The sequence below is a fragment of the Danio rerio genome, chromosome 12, assembly GCF_052040795.2.
Source record: "Danio rerio strain M-AB ecotype USA chromosome 12, GRCz13ab, whole genome shotgun sequence".
Classification (NCBI taxonomy): Eukaryota; Metazoa; Chordata; class Actinopteri; order Cypriniformes; family Danionidae; genus Danio; species Danio rerio.
In genome coordinates, this window is record NC_141032.1 from 42907501 (window position 1) to 42922500 (window position 15000).

The window sequence follows — 15000 nt, forward strand, 5'->3', positions numbered from 1 at the left end:
AATAAATCTTGGGACGTTCAAGGCTGCGAAGGATCCACCGGTCGTGTCCTTCATTACCTGGGAAGCGAAGGACAAATTTGGAGGCTGTGAAGGGCTGTTTGAAGGAGCCTTCGATTATTGTTGTTATTTTTTTAAATGAGCCTTTGTCGCGCCACGATGACGCAGTGCACTTCGAGGATGCAGCCTCTGAAATGAGACACAGTTAATGTGTTCATTCATTTTCTTGTCATCTTAGTCCCTTTATTAATCCGGGGTTGCCACAGCGGAATGAACCGGCAACTTATCCAGCAAGTTTTTACGCAGCCCCAACCCATTTCTGGGAAACATTCACACACACATTTACACACACACTCATACACTACAGACAATTTAGCCTACTAAACCGCATGTCTTTGGACTGTGGGGGAAACCAGAGCACCCAGAGGAAACCCACGCGAACGCAGGGAGAACATGCAAACTCCACACAGAAACACCAACTGAGCCAAGGTTCGAACCAGCGACCCAGCGACCTTCTTGCTGTGAGGCGACAGCACTACCTACTGCGCCACTGCCTCGCCCCGTTGTTAAATTATTGACATTTAAAAATATATACATTTAAATTTGTTAATTAAATATTTTATTTAAAAGTGATTGGCCAAAAAAAAGTGATTGGAAATGCAATGAAAATACTTTATAGTCTAACTCTGCGTTAGAAATGTACAGGTCCCATACAACTCGGTTTCATTTAAAAGTGGTGCAGGTCAGGTAAATAAATTTTCTGAATACACGTGAATCACAAAGCCACTTCTGGTAGTAAAGGTCTGGAAGGATGCATGGAGGATTACATGTCATTCTATTTTTACTTTTAATTGCCACTAAAGATGAGTATTTTATTTCACTTGAGAAAGAGGAATTTAATGAAAAGACTATGGAGTCTAATGTTGAATCACATTTAAAAGATGCAGAATACACATTTGGACGGATGGAAATCATTATATAAAACTGTAAATGAACTACACATGAGGGATATCACAAAAGCAGGAACATGATATTGATATAATCAAAAAAGGAATTCTGAAAACTATTTCTACAGAGGAAATAAAAGGAGTCGTTTCTATAATACGCCAGAGCGACAACACATCATTCTTGCAAAATGGTGAGATGGTCAAAGCACCGTATTCTGCTGCATTTCATAAAAACACAGCGTTTCAGCAGCCCATGACCATCAGCTCATTCTACAGTATGGACCATTTGTCATTTATTGGGTAATCTAAAAGTGCTGCCTTTGTATTGTAAAAACTGTCATCAAAATACAGTGGAAAATCAGTACATTGCCATCTGCTAGGCTTTATATCAGTCCGCTCATAACCCATTCCATATAATGATGTGCCTGTTTTCTAGTCCCAGTCAAACCCTACATTCAATGTAAAGGCCGAACCATGAGCTATTACAGTAATAACCTTGAACAAAGCACGTCTTGCACATTTTCTCTATCTATTCATGCAGTTTAACAAAAACGAATGTACTCTGTCTATTTGCAGGTACGTATGTGATGAAGGTGACGGCAACAGACGCAGATGACCCTACATATGGAAATAGTGCCAGAGTCGTGTACAGCATTTTGCATGGCCAGCCGTATTTCTCTGTGGACCCCAAAACAGGTAAAGCAACTCTGAAATATGGGTAGCTGACAAGTAGATAGTGATTTTATTTTATTTTATTTTATTATAAAAATATATTATATTATATATTTATTTATTTAATTATGTAGTTTGAAATCCGACTGGATAAATATATGGGGTCACAAACATTTAAGAAAATATAAGGAATCACAAACTTTTGAGAACATACGAGGGGCTGCAAACTTTTAAGAAAATATACAGGGTCACAAACATTTAAGAGAATATATGGGGTCACAAACTTTTGAGAAAATATAAGGAGTTGCAACGATTGAGAAAAATAAAAAAATAAAAAAAATGGATGGTGTCACAAGCTTTTAAGAAAATATAAGGGGTTGTAATATTTTGAGAAACTTTAAGGATTTACAAGCTTTAAAAAAAAAGGAGTTGCAAAATTTTGAAAAAATGTATGGGGTCACAAGCTTTTGAGAAAATATAAGGGTAACAAAATTTTAAGAACATATAAGGGGTCACAAACCTTTGAGAACAAGGATTCACAAGCCTTTAAGAAAATATAGGGGATTGCAAAATTTTGAGAATATAAGGATTCACAATCTTTTGAGAAAATATAAGGGGTCACAAACTTTTGAGAAAATATGAGGGGTCACAAACTTTTGAGAATATAAGGATTCACAAGATTTTGATGAAATATAAGGGTACGTAACATTTTAAGAAATTATATGAGGTTGCATACTTTTGAAGAAATATAAGGGGTCGCAAACTTTTGAGAAATATATATGGGGTTGCAAACTTTTGAGAAAATATAAAGGGTCGCAAAATTTTGATAAAATATAAGAGGTTACAAGCTTTTGAGAAAATATGAGGAGTCACAAACTTTTGAGAAAATATGAGTGGTCGCAAACTTTTGAGAAAATATAAGGGGGTCACAAAGTTTTGAGAAAATATACGTTTTTTGGAGAAATATATGTGGGGAAAAAACTTTTGAGAAAATAAAAGGATTTGCAGGTTTTTGAGAAAATATAAGGGGTTGCAAAATTTTGAGAATATGTATGGGTCACAAGCTTTTGATATAATATAAGGGGTTGCAAACTTTTGAGAAAATATAAAGGGTCGCACAATTTTGAGAAAATATAAGGGGTTGGAAGGTTTTGAGAAAATATAAGGGGTCACAAACTTTGTCAATGTTTTCAGCTTTTTTTTTACTTTTTACTGAAATGCACCATAAAACTCTTCTTTGGTATATAGCAATAAAAACGAGAAGAAAAAAAAAACTAATAATATTATGCAAATAGTGTGAGAGCACTTTATCTTCACTGTTGGGCACTTATCTTCATATAGTGCTTTAATATGAAATTATTAGTAATATTTTTTTTTTCTCTATGACTTGCTGAATTTCTTTTGTCATACCATAGGACAGTTTTAAAATTTGCCTCAATCTAAAAAAATAGCACATCAGATTTTATAACCAGAGGTGCATGGAAAACATAGAAATGTTTAACCATTTCCTGCATTTTAAATGACGACATTACAAATATATTCATATTTGTGATGTGTAACAGTGAAACTGCACATCAAATCAACTACCCATATACATACAAATGTTTGCAACATAAAAAAAAAATAATAATTAATTATTTCAGCCACAAATAAGTTGTGCTTCGCTTATGTTATACAACAGACCAGGCTCATTCATTTCACAGTTCACAGGTTTCAACATAATTACATTTATTGACCATATTAGACAAATAAGCTCTGGGGTTTGATTTGATAATGTGCATGGCCGGCCTCGAAAAATGGCTTCGTAAATCAAAATGAATTTACAGTAACTGGCACCTTGTCAGCTAAACAGGCCTGCAAATATCTATAATTAAAAAAAAAAAAAAAAGGTTGTATGTTTTAGAAGATAATTAATGTACAGTAAAAGCACATGGATTCTATTGCTGTTTATATGACTGGTAGACCTGTAGCATGTCCAACTGAAGCAGCAAAAGTAAACAGTCTCAGTGAATATATTGTTATGCAGTATTTTTCCTAGGAATATTATTTCTAAAGGAGCTATTGACATGGAATTAAACCAGATTTTGGTAAAAACCCATACAATATACAAATAAAAATAACACCAAAAACTAGTTATGTATAACAATGGAATGACAACCGAGTGTACAATTCTTGATAGTTTTGTGGGTCTCGTCTATCAAATCTAATCTTCATCTAGTATTCTCTATTGGATTCAAGTCAGGTGATTGGCTGGGCCATTCTACAGCTTGATTTTCTTTCTCAGAAAGCATTTGAGAGTTTACTTTTCTGTGTTTTGGATCATTGTCTTGCTAAAATGTTCACTCCAGTTTCATCTCCATCATCCTGATAATGCAGATGTTAGACTGAAGCAGCTAATATTCATTTACATGAAGAACTTATGTGAGATTTTAGCTGCTGTCTGGGCTTTCACTGCCTTTCTGAACATTCCTTTCTTTATGTGTTCTTCATTGTCATTTAATTGTATTACACATAACTTAATTTGTAATCGAATTAGTTCAGTTTTATTTGCAAATATGGATCAACAGCACCTTTAAAATTATGTTTTTCTAAGAATAACGGTGACATGTTTAACACTTAGTTTCCCTGCTTTATACCTGTAAAAAATGTATACACAACAAGAAAAATCTAACGTTATTGTAATGATAATGATAAAACCTACAATTGTTCTTTGCAAATATTTACTAAAGTATTGAGCCTGTTTGCCCACAGATTTAATGATATACTTTTCCCTAATTCACATCAGTTGAGTGTTTGAAATCACTCCTTTTTGTGACCAGACATGTTTGCAATCAAAGATTGAGAAACAATCATGCTATTTTATAGCACTCAATACAGTGATGAAGGCTAGATCAGTTGGCATTGCATTAAAACATATAATTTAGGCTTATAAAATACTGAAGAACAGAAATAATACAGATTTTAGTGTCCAGTTGCATTCCAGTACTGGGAAACACACATAGACTCTTGCATTCACATGTACATTCATTCTCTATGGTAAATTTAGTTTGTCTAATTCACTTATAGTGCATGTCTTTAGACTGTGGGGGAAACCGGAGCACCCGGAGGATAATTATTTTAAACTATAACATAAAATATTGTTATATATTGTATTTTTAAGTCCATATCACTCCCCGGTGAGGAGCGTTTACTCCATTGATTGTGAATCTACAAACAGACATCCTTTGCATTCAGTAGCCTGTAGTATCCAATAAAGAAAAGCTCAAACCTACAAGACAAACTTATTGTACAGGGCATGCGTGGGCATTTCCAGCTTGTTTTAGTATGGTTGTAAAAGAATGGAGTATAGCAAACATGAATATATGAATAAAAATATAATACCCTGATATCAGCGAACCCAGGGGGGCCCAAAGGGTGACATTCTGTAGCTGAACAAATCAAATGACTTGTAAGGAAGAAAAATCTGTTTTTGTCCCAGACCATATCAAAAAAATTGGCAACACAACCCGACAGTAAACAAAACCTGCGAGTAGAAGGCTGGAAACAAAGGCAGGGGGTAAAACACAGAACTGAGAGGAAAAAGACTCTGAAAACTCACACCTTAACAAAATAATTTGCACAAAAATAAGTACTTGCTCACCATTTACAGTACTTATATTCAAGTGGTTTGAGTTTCCTTTTTCTGTTGAACATAGTAGGAAAAAAAATACCATGGAAGTCAACGGCTACCGGTTTTCAGCATATTTCAGATCAATTCAGTTCAATTCATTTTTATTTTTAAAGTTGCTTTTACGATGTAGATTGTGTCAAAGCAGCTTAAATTGGAGTAATATGACATTGGAACTGTGTCAGTCCAGTTTTCAGAGTTAAAGTTCAGTTTAGTTCAGTTCATTTTTTTAAAATATCTTCTTTTTGGTTTGACAGAGGGAAAAAAAATTAAATAAAGTAACACTGTTAAAATGTATGTTAATTAACAGTTTCCTTGTTTTGTGATTCACAAGTCTGTTTGTTTGCAGTTGTGAATTGCATTATGGGATGTTGATCTCTGATCTGTCGACTTTTGATGTTGAAAATTTAACTCAGTTACAGTTTACAGTTTAACAAATGGACTTTTATCAACATTTTATTGGTTTGAAATAATATAATGTAGGGGAGAGCAGGGATGAAAATACCATTTTTTTTAAAAGATTATGTTTTTAGCAGAAATATATTTTTGCTGTGGATACTAACTTACGAGAGTATATATGAAAAGCAGCTGTTATCTTGCATGAATGTTGAACAACTCCAATATAACTTCACTTTAAACAAAACTTGCACATTGTTACTTTTGACCCCATCAGCGGGAATGAAAGTAACACACGGCTGGGCCAAAAGTACCACAACATTATTTGCTAGATTTACTCGCTTAATCTTGTTCATTTTTAATATACCTGACTACGATCTCGTTAATGTTACTGCAAGCATATTTTGTTCATAATATTTGCAAAAAAATAATAATAATAATAATTGCATTTTCATTTAAAATTTCAGCTCCATCGGATATTTAAAATGCAATCCAACAATGCAATTTCTAAAATTTTCTACATTTTTTATTAGTGGTATTGGCAATATGCATTAATCTTATAAAACATCTGAATCCAAACACTGCAAACTCCAATGTGGAAGTGAAAAATAAGGTTTGTCTATTATCAGTGGGACATAAATAACAGTGTTACTTTCGTCCCCACAGGAACTCTTGCCTTTTAAACCTGATTTACTTTTAAACTAAAAAAACTCAGAGATTGCAAACTCAAGGATGTGTTATTGCACTAAATAACCTGTAAATTGATCTGTAGTGTAACACATGAAAAGAGAAACACAACTTGTAATAAGTAAAAATAAATAAATAAAAAATGCTACAATAATTAACTTAAATGCAAACACATTAAAGCTGAAATTCCAAGCCAACCACAGGACACGACACTGAAATCAGAAAAAAATTGATTTGTTTCTTTCGGCCCACACTACTTTTGTCCCTGGAAAAATAAGTTTAGTAAAGTTTGATGCTGGACAACGGACGTGCAGATCCACATGCAGTTTATTAACAAGAAAAGCGTGCAGACAATGGTCAAAAGCAGGAGCAAACAGGAACATAAGGGTAATACAAAAACAAAACACAGGCAAATGCTCAAGCTAGGCAGCAAAAAAATTAAACATGCTCACAAACACTGGAAGACTAGACAAGGAAAAACTGCTTTGTAATGTTAGCAGATAAACAAGACTCAGCAGTGTGTGAATGTAAGGTGTATATATCGTCTGTAATTAGTCTTCATGAGCTACAACTGTGTGAAAGTAATCAGTGGTGATCCAGAGCTGGTGTGTGTGTGAGGTGCCAGATGGGAAATGTAGTGCAGTTCAGTGGCAGAATTGTAAAGCAGTTTATAGTAAATGTTTTCCATCAATCTGCAAAGGCTAGATCACTGGCGTTTGTGACATCTGTAAAAAAATAGGAAATATTCTGGCAGTTTATTACATAAGGTTTATACAACATCAAACCAGACATGATATCACTTTAAATGATAAATATTTGAAAAACAGTAAAAAAAGTCACTTTTTCTAACTTTTCTAAGCTAAAAGTTGTTGGAAGAAAGATCAAGGTCCCATAATGCATTTCAAAAGCATAAATAAATGGGGAAAAATAACAAATAAAAACAAGAATCAACTTACAGATCTTTTTTACAATGTATTTTTTGTGTCAAATATTGGTTTAAATGGACTAAAAATAAGAGTTTGCCACATTTTACTTCTAATTTTTATAATTTTTCCTTACATTAGAGTAGAAGAAGAGTTTCTGAAGTAGAATGTCTACCTTCAGTGTATGAAAAGTGCATGGTTGTGCAGTAAATTGTAATTTTGAGGGAATTTTTTTTTTTAATTACCACACAAACTTCAAAGAGAGAAGCTAAAGTAAAAAAAAACCTTGAGAATCATTTGTGACATCCCATTTACGTTTCATCTGAAAATGTCATTGTATGAAGGTCCATGCCCTTCTTAACCACTCACCACCATGTCTAATTCATCCTATGAAGCACTCTCTTGATCTGGGAAAGCTTCTTGTGGAGTTGGGAAACGCATTAGTTGTGCTTTATAGAGGGAGAGCAAGGAAAGGTGTTGCTACACTGGCTTTGCAACATTGTTAAGACTGTCAAGAATCTGAGGTTTTAGGACTGACCTCAATCTTTTAGCTGGAGAAAAAAAAAAAAAAACACTTGAAGGTAAAGGTGTATAACACTGGATGCAGGCAGGGTTTTACAGTCTGATGCGCGCAGAGAACATTTTAAGTTCTTTTGTGCTTTAGAATCTATACGAGCTTCAAAGAACCCCAGTTAGAAAAGAGAGAGGTTTTTTTCTTTTGTTAAAAGCTGATTTCTAGAAGCATTTATGTGCTCTGAATTGTATATAGTGTAAAAAAAAAAAAAAAAAAAAAAACATTTCTAAAGAAATATATGTGCATTTAATGTACCATGTAGGTTTCTTATGCACTGTAGATTTAAGCATCTATGGAGTCTACTTCAGTACAGTAAGTGCAAAAATAGTCATTGTCAGTATGATATCAAAACCCTAGAGACATTTATATGGATGCACAAATTTACATATGCATTTTCTCATCTTCCCCATTCAGCTTACCATCATGTATAAAAGAATATTTCAGGTACAAAATTAGTAAACATTGAGTTAATGTGATGCAGTAAAAGTTAGGGCTGAGCGATAAAATTGGTATAAATTTTAATTGACTGAACACCATTGTCAATATTGATTAAAAAAAAGATTCAGTATTTCCGTATGAAGCACTATAGTTTTATTAAAATGTGGCTGCTGAGCATGCGCTTGGAAGCAATGCCAATAAGCTTAGGGTGCACGTTTATCATTTCCAATGGATGTGCGCGACTTGCACAACGCACATACAATCAGTGTGCACGTGAACTGTGGGCATTTTCCAGCCTCGCCTATTTAAAAACACCTTTTTCCAAATGCTGCAAACGCACCACAATTCATTTAAAGGGCCATGACACCCCCCTCTTTCGGTTAAAGTCTACTTCAGAATTTTTTAAAAAGATGCATGATTAATGGGCATGGAGCTCCGCGAGCATCGGGCAGGAGTGGGCGTGGCCAGCAGGGGAGAAGGGGAGCGAATAACTGCTGTTGTCAGTTAGCTCACAAAATGAGACACAAAGAGGAGACGCATGAGTTTATAGTTTACAAAGTTAAAATGCAAAGAAATGAACAGTGATTTAATGCCCTGCTACATTTGTTATTTGTCATTTCATATACAGACAACAACAATTTATATCATTATAAAGATAATCGTGTTCATGTAAACACTATAAATGAGGATTCTACCTCAATCCCCGTATCCAGCAGACTCAGTGCAGCAGGTCTCCTGACCCGTCTATTTTAACCATTAACCCTGCTGGTAATCTGGAGGATTTAGGCAAACACAGCAGCACGGCGATGTGTCTGAATGTGAACGAACTCCTGATGAAAGACAGCGTCCGCCATTCTCTAATTCTCGTGCTGCTCTCCCGACAAAAATGCTAGCAACACACACAGCTTTGCTGTATGATCGGCCCTGACAAGATCGCGGGGGAAAACATGCAACAAACCCTGTGGATGATGGAAACAAACGCATATGAGCCTTCATGAACGGCTAAATACTGTGCCGTGGTTTCCGTGTCTCTCAGCTCGGGCTTGACACTGGCAGGTCTGGCAGGTCTCATGAATAATTAAACAGCCGGCTCTTCTCATAGGATAAGAAAACTCCGCTATGAATAATAATGAGAAACCGACGCGTCATCATTGCACTTGCAGTACTGCGCTACGTCGCCGATTTTGATCCCGCCCCAAAAATCATTTTAAACCCGGAAGCTGAAATTAGCTGCCAAAAGCTCAAAATGATCCAGTTTTCCCCACAATTAAAGCTGACAGGTGCTAACATTGTCTTAACTGATGCTCAACACACACACACATCTGTTAATACAAAAAAAAAGTTCTCCGAGGTGTCCTGAACCTTTAAGTAGGACTAACCAATCTGCTTCACACTTTGTGAAGTTTATTTATAAACTAATTTTAAGAGTATCTTGTGATTGTGATTGAACACGGCTGGTTCTGCATTAACTATGGATGATCCACCAATCAGACAACTCCTAACCCACTATAAAGAGCCAGGGTTTCTCACTACAGTCATCTTTGATTTGAAGAATTCCCCTCTTCTACCCCTACTCCTCCTCCTTTCCTTTCATAGGGTGGCATGGTGGCCTTGTGGTTTGCATTGTTGCCTTACAGCAAGATCATCACCGGTTCTAGTCCTTTAACGGGCCGGCTGTCATTTCTGTGTGAAGTTTGCATGTTCTTCCAGTGCTCGCGCGGGTTGCACCCGGGTTCTCCGGTTTCCTCCCACATACCAAAAACATGCACTGCAAGTGAATTGATCAATCTAAATTTAGCACTACAGTCAAACTCTCATCCAGCAGCATATCTCTTCATAGCAATCATTTTATTCATCAGTTCATATTAAAAAGGGGGAGTTGTTGAGATCTACCTGTGCTTAAAGGTCCCCTCTCGGTCTGCAAACAGGAGGGAGCCCAGGGCTCAAGGACCTTTTGAGCTCAGGGCTCTCTCCCGGCACAGCATGCCAAACTTGCTTAAAATCAATCATCAGCTAAGTTTGAACTTTTGAATTATGGATTATACACATTTCAGCTATGGCACTAATTATCTGAGACAAACACAGCACATCCAAACACTGCTGTGCTTTTAGCTTTTCTCCATAAACTTGCATTGGAGCTGCAGCAATGATTTGCTGAAAGATGGGGGAGTGCGAGTGCAAAGTCCATTGTAAATGGTGAGGGAAACCATGCGCTTGCGCTTGTCACTTCAGGTCAGAATGACAACACATGCGAAAATGAGTGCTGTATAGCAGCAGATTGTAAATAAAAAAGGTTGTAAGGATGTCGCTAGTGTGGCTTTTTGGTTTCTTTTGTTGTGCATCCCAGCCACTAGCTCCCCATCTGAAAGATTTTTCAGCATAGTGGGTAATATAGCCATCCAACTTCACAATCTGTAATGCTGCAGTATTTATTTAAATATTGATGGTTAGCTCCTTTACTTGAAAGCTCAGATTTGATTATCATCATTTGTGTTGTTGACAGAGTTTGAGGTTTACTGTATCATTATTATTCACACCTTAAAGTTTGCTTTGATTGTTCAGTATTTACACTTTGTACAATTTTATTCATCAAGTTCAAAAGTCTCTTAAACACTTGTGTTTATTTTAAGACATGAGATGTTTTGTTGAAATATTTTTGTTTTTTGCTATTAAAACTATTTGCCTTCGTAATGTTGGTAAATCAAAATAAAGTGGTTAAATAAAAAAACAAATTCTAATATTCCTAAATGTATTGTTAATAAAAATGTCCAATAATTATCTACATCAAATGATATGAAACATGAAATCCAGTGAAAGCCCAGCCCTAGTAAAAGTGAATGGATTAAGCATGAGATCATAAATAATAAATGGCATTATAATAATTGCTGTACATGGGCAACTGGAGCTAATATAACCTGGCTAAATAGTTAAAATAATTTAAAACGGCTAGCAGGGTGCTAACATTTATGGCACATAACTTTGCGTTATCTAGCATGTTAGCATGGAGAACACTTGTGTCTGCAATCTGGCAGAACAAGCAGGTAGGAGGCAGCACTGTCAGTTAACCTTTTTTTTTTTTAATGAGCTCAAAACATGAACAGCTCTTAATGAATAGGCCATAGCACCGCGTTGCTTTCTTTACACACCACCCTCGTACATGGTGATGGCCAATATTTTATAAACCAAGGAAATATTGGGCTTAAAACACAGAAGCCAACTCCAACATAAACAAACATAAAGTTTATAACAAAACAACCCATGTATTTAACTAATATAACACATACAATAACTCTTTACCATTTTCCACCTGGTTATAGTGTTGTGGACCAGGTCATTACAGTATTATAAATTATGTATTGGGGTTATTGCTTGTGTTTTTTTTTTTTTTGTTTTTTTTTTTGCTTGTCTCCCATTTATTGAAGAAGCCATTTTAAAATACTATTACTTAAAGGCAGTAAACTTTTTTTTTTTTTTTTGTAAAATATGGGTATTTTATAAAATAATGAACTTCAAACTCATGCTTTTTATATATATATATAAAAAAACTTTCATAGTAAGTGTCTCACCATAACCCTAATCTCTTTGAAATGTATATATTTTTAAACATTGTGCTGCTTCACTTGTACTAAATCCACAATATTTCTTTCTACCAGGCAGTGAAAAGGTTAAGAGTGGTCAAATGCAACAGAATTTCAGCCTTTAATAAGGAGGCTTTCTATATCAAACTGTATAGGAATTAGAGGTTAACAGGGCCATGTGGTGTTAAAAAGCTTGACTCAGTGTTTGAGTTCTGTTCCGCTGGGAGAAAGCACGCTGTTTTCTGTTTTATGCAGATTAAAACCTACCATGATAAAGGTTTTACAAACGGTTAGCATCTCATTAGCCAGGAAATACTTATCTGGATGAGCCATGGGTAATATATTTTCTGAGCCAGGAGGATAATGTATCATCTATAACCCTTACTCAAACTCTAAAATAATACTAATCAGGGCTGCACAATATATCGAAGAATTATGATTATCGCAGTTATAGCATATATGCAATATTCATGAAGCAGAAGAATGCAATACAGTTAATTAATTGTATGTGTCAAGCAATTGTTTGCTGCGTGCATATGATGCTCATTCAAATCTGATCAATCAGATGTGGTAAATCTCCATTAGATGCTGTCGGGTGAACCAACACAATCTCATGGCAATTCGTAACTTTTTGATCTAGTGGCTAATTTGTATGAATTCGTACGTTCTAATTCGTACAATTTAGTATGATTTGCTCATCCCCCAATGACGGTTGGGTTTAGGGGTGGGGTTAGGTGCCACGCCTCATTTTTAAAATCGTACAATTTCATATGACTGAACTTGTACGAATTCATACAAATTAGCCACTAAACTGGCAAAACTTACGTTTTACTCCTTGAGATCAGGCTGGGTGAACCAATAGCTAAAAATAAAAAGCAATGCTAGAAATTAGGGAGGAAAATGAAAACAGCCAGTGAGAATCAAAGTTTCTGCTGAGGCTTTCAGGCATTCATGTTGTTTTAAAGCAGGTGAAACCCCGCCGGTCCTACACCACCCAACCCGCCCAGAGCTGGGATTGAACTGGCAACCTTCCGCATGGGAGTCGGTTGCTCTAACAAGGAGGCTAAAGACCATGGCCTCTAGCACCTGTCGCTAGAGCACCTTTAGAAGTCAGAGGAGTGAGGTTTACCTGCACAGCACACGCTAGCTGGCCTCCGTTACACAGGCGTGACCAACCCTGTTCCTGGAGATCGACCTTCCTGCAGATTTCCATTGAAACTTCATCAAACACACCTGCCTGTAATTATCAAGTGCTGTTGAGGTCCTAATGAATTGGTTCAGGTGTGTTTGATCAAGGTTGGAGCTGAACTTTGCAGGAATGTCGATCTCCCCTGCTAAAAAATCCAGCTTAAACCAGCCGAGGCTGGTTGGCTGGTATTAGCTGGTCGACCAAGCTGGTTTTAGAGGGGTTTTGGCCACTTCCAGGCTGGTTTCCAGCCATTTCCAGCCTGGTCTTAGCTGGTCAGGCTGGAAAATGACCAGCTAAACCCAGCTTAAACCAGCTTGACCAGCCTGGTTTAAGCTGGACATAGCTGGTTTTGGATGGGCTCCCAGCCTGCTAGGCTGGTCAAGCTGGTTTTAGCTTGTCATCTCACAGCCCAAACAGCTAAGACCAGGCTGGAAATGGCTGGAAATCAGCCTGGAAGTGGCCAAAACCCCTCTAAAACCAGCCTGGTCGACCAGCCAACCAGCCTAGGCTGGTTTAAGCTGGATTTTTCAGGAGGGTCCAGGACCAGGGATGAGCACCCCTGTTTTAAAGCTTAATTGTGTTGGCTTAGAAAAATGTCTACACTCAAAAAGAGCTTTTGCAGTTTGTTTAAGGCAGATATTCCCAATATAGGGCCAAAGTTGGTCCATTGTAACCTTTGATTTGACCCACCATCCCATCTGAGAAGAGAGTAAGAATAATCGAGAACTTTTTTGGTGAGTTGTTTGTTTTATTGCTGGCGACACGGTGGCTCAGTGGTTAGCACTGTCGCCTCACAGAAAGAAGATCACTGGTCGAGTCCTGGCTGGGTCAGTTGACATTCCTGTGTGGAGTTTATACAGTATGTTGTTCACGTGGGTTTCCGCCAGGTGCTCCGGCCTCCACCAAAAGTCCAAAGACATGCGCTATAGGTTAATTGAATAGACTAAATTGGTCATAGTGTATGAGTGAATGAGTGTGTATGGGTGTTTCCCAGTTCTTAGTTGCAGCTGAAAGGGCATCCGCTGTGTAAAACATATGCTAAGTTGGCAGTTCATTCTGCAACCCCTGATGATTAAAGGGACCAAGCCAAAGGAAAATGAATGAATGAATGAATGAATGAATGAATGAATGAATGAATGAATGAATGAATGAATGAATGATTGAATGAATGATTGAATGAATGAATGAATGTTCTATTGCTGAGCTACAAAAAAGCAAACTGAAATTAAATGTTTCAGTTAAATGTTGTAAATGAATCTCAGTTTTTAAAATGTAAATAGTCACCCAACAAATAAAGGACTATGCAGGAGACATCGACGATCAAATCAAGGCATAAACTAGTGTATCTCCATTATGTTATAAATGAGATTGTCTTTTGTTTTTACTGTAATAAGTTTATTATAAATTTCATTATGCCACAGCCATATCACCCAGCAGCCCAAGACCGGCTACTCACTGAAACTAAGCAGGAATGAGCCTGGTCAGTACCTGGATCAGTGGCAAAGCGGACAGGCCCGCAGGGCACGCACCGCGGGGGGGGGCCCGCATGATTAGGGGGCCCCGCGTCATCGCGATTTTCAATCATTAAAAATCCGGCAACCGCAATAATCAAACTATTGGGAAAACCTGTGGTCGGAACCAAAGTTCTCAGGTCTGTGTTCTCTGAACACCTCTCAAGCGGTGGACTACTTCATTCTGATTGCTTGCCGCCAATGTTGCCAACTTAGCGACTTTTCAGACCCCCCCTAGCGACAAATCTAGCTACTTTTTTGTGTGTTATTGGAGATTTTTTTTTAGACTGTCATTTTTCCATACTGTACCTTCCCTAATCTTCTCAACGAGGTGCATGTGATGCCGCCGGCCCCTCCCCCGCCTCACAGCACTGACAGGCGGCCCAGTCAGTCCTCGTACAGCAGCCTCTCCCACCTGCAG

General features: G+C 37.0%; 1 protein-coding gene across 2 annotated transcripts in view; it reads left to right on the top strand.

The window, feature by feature from the left end:
* cdh12b (cadherin 12b) overlaps positions 1-15000 on the top strand; it is a 320630-nt gene that overhangs the window by 195510 nt on the left and 110120 nt on the right. For both annotated transcript variants that reach the window (XM_087276886.1, XM_087276887.1), the window contains one exon: positions 1521-1640. In XM_087276886.1, the coding sequence (XP_087133012.1) occupies positions 1521-1640 (120 nt within the window). The remainder of the gene's footprint in view (positions 1-1520; positions 1641-15000) is intronic.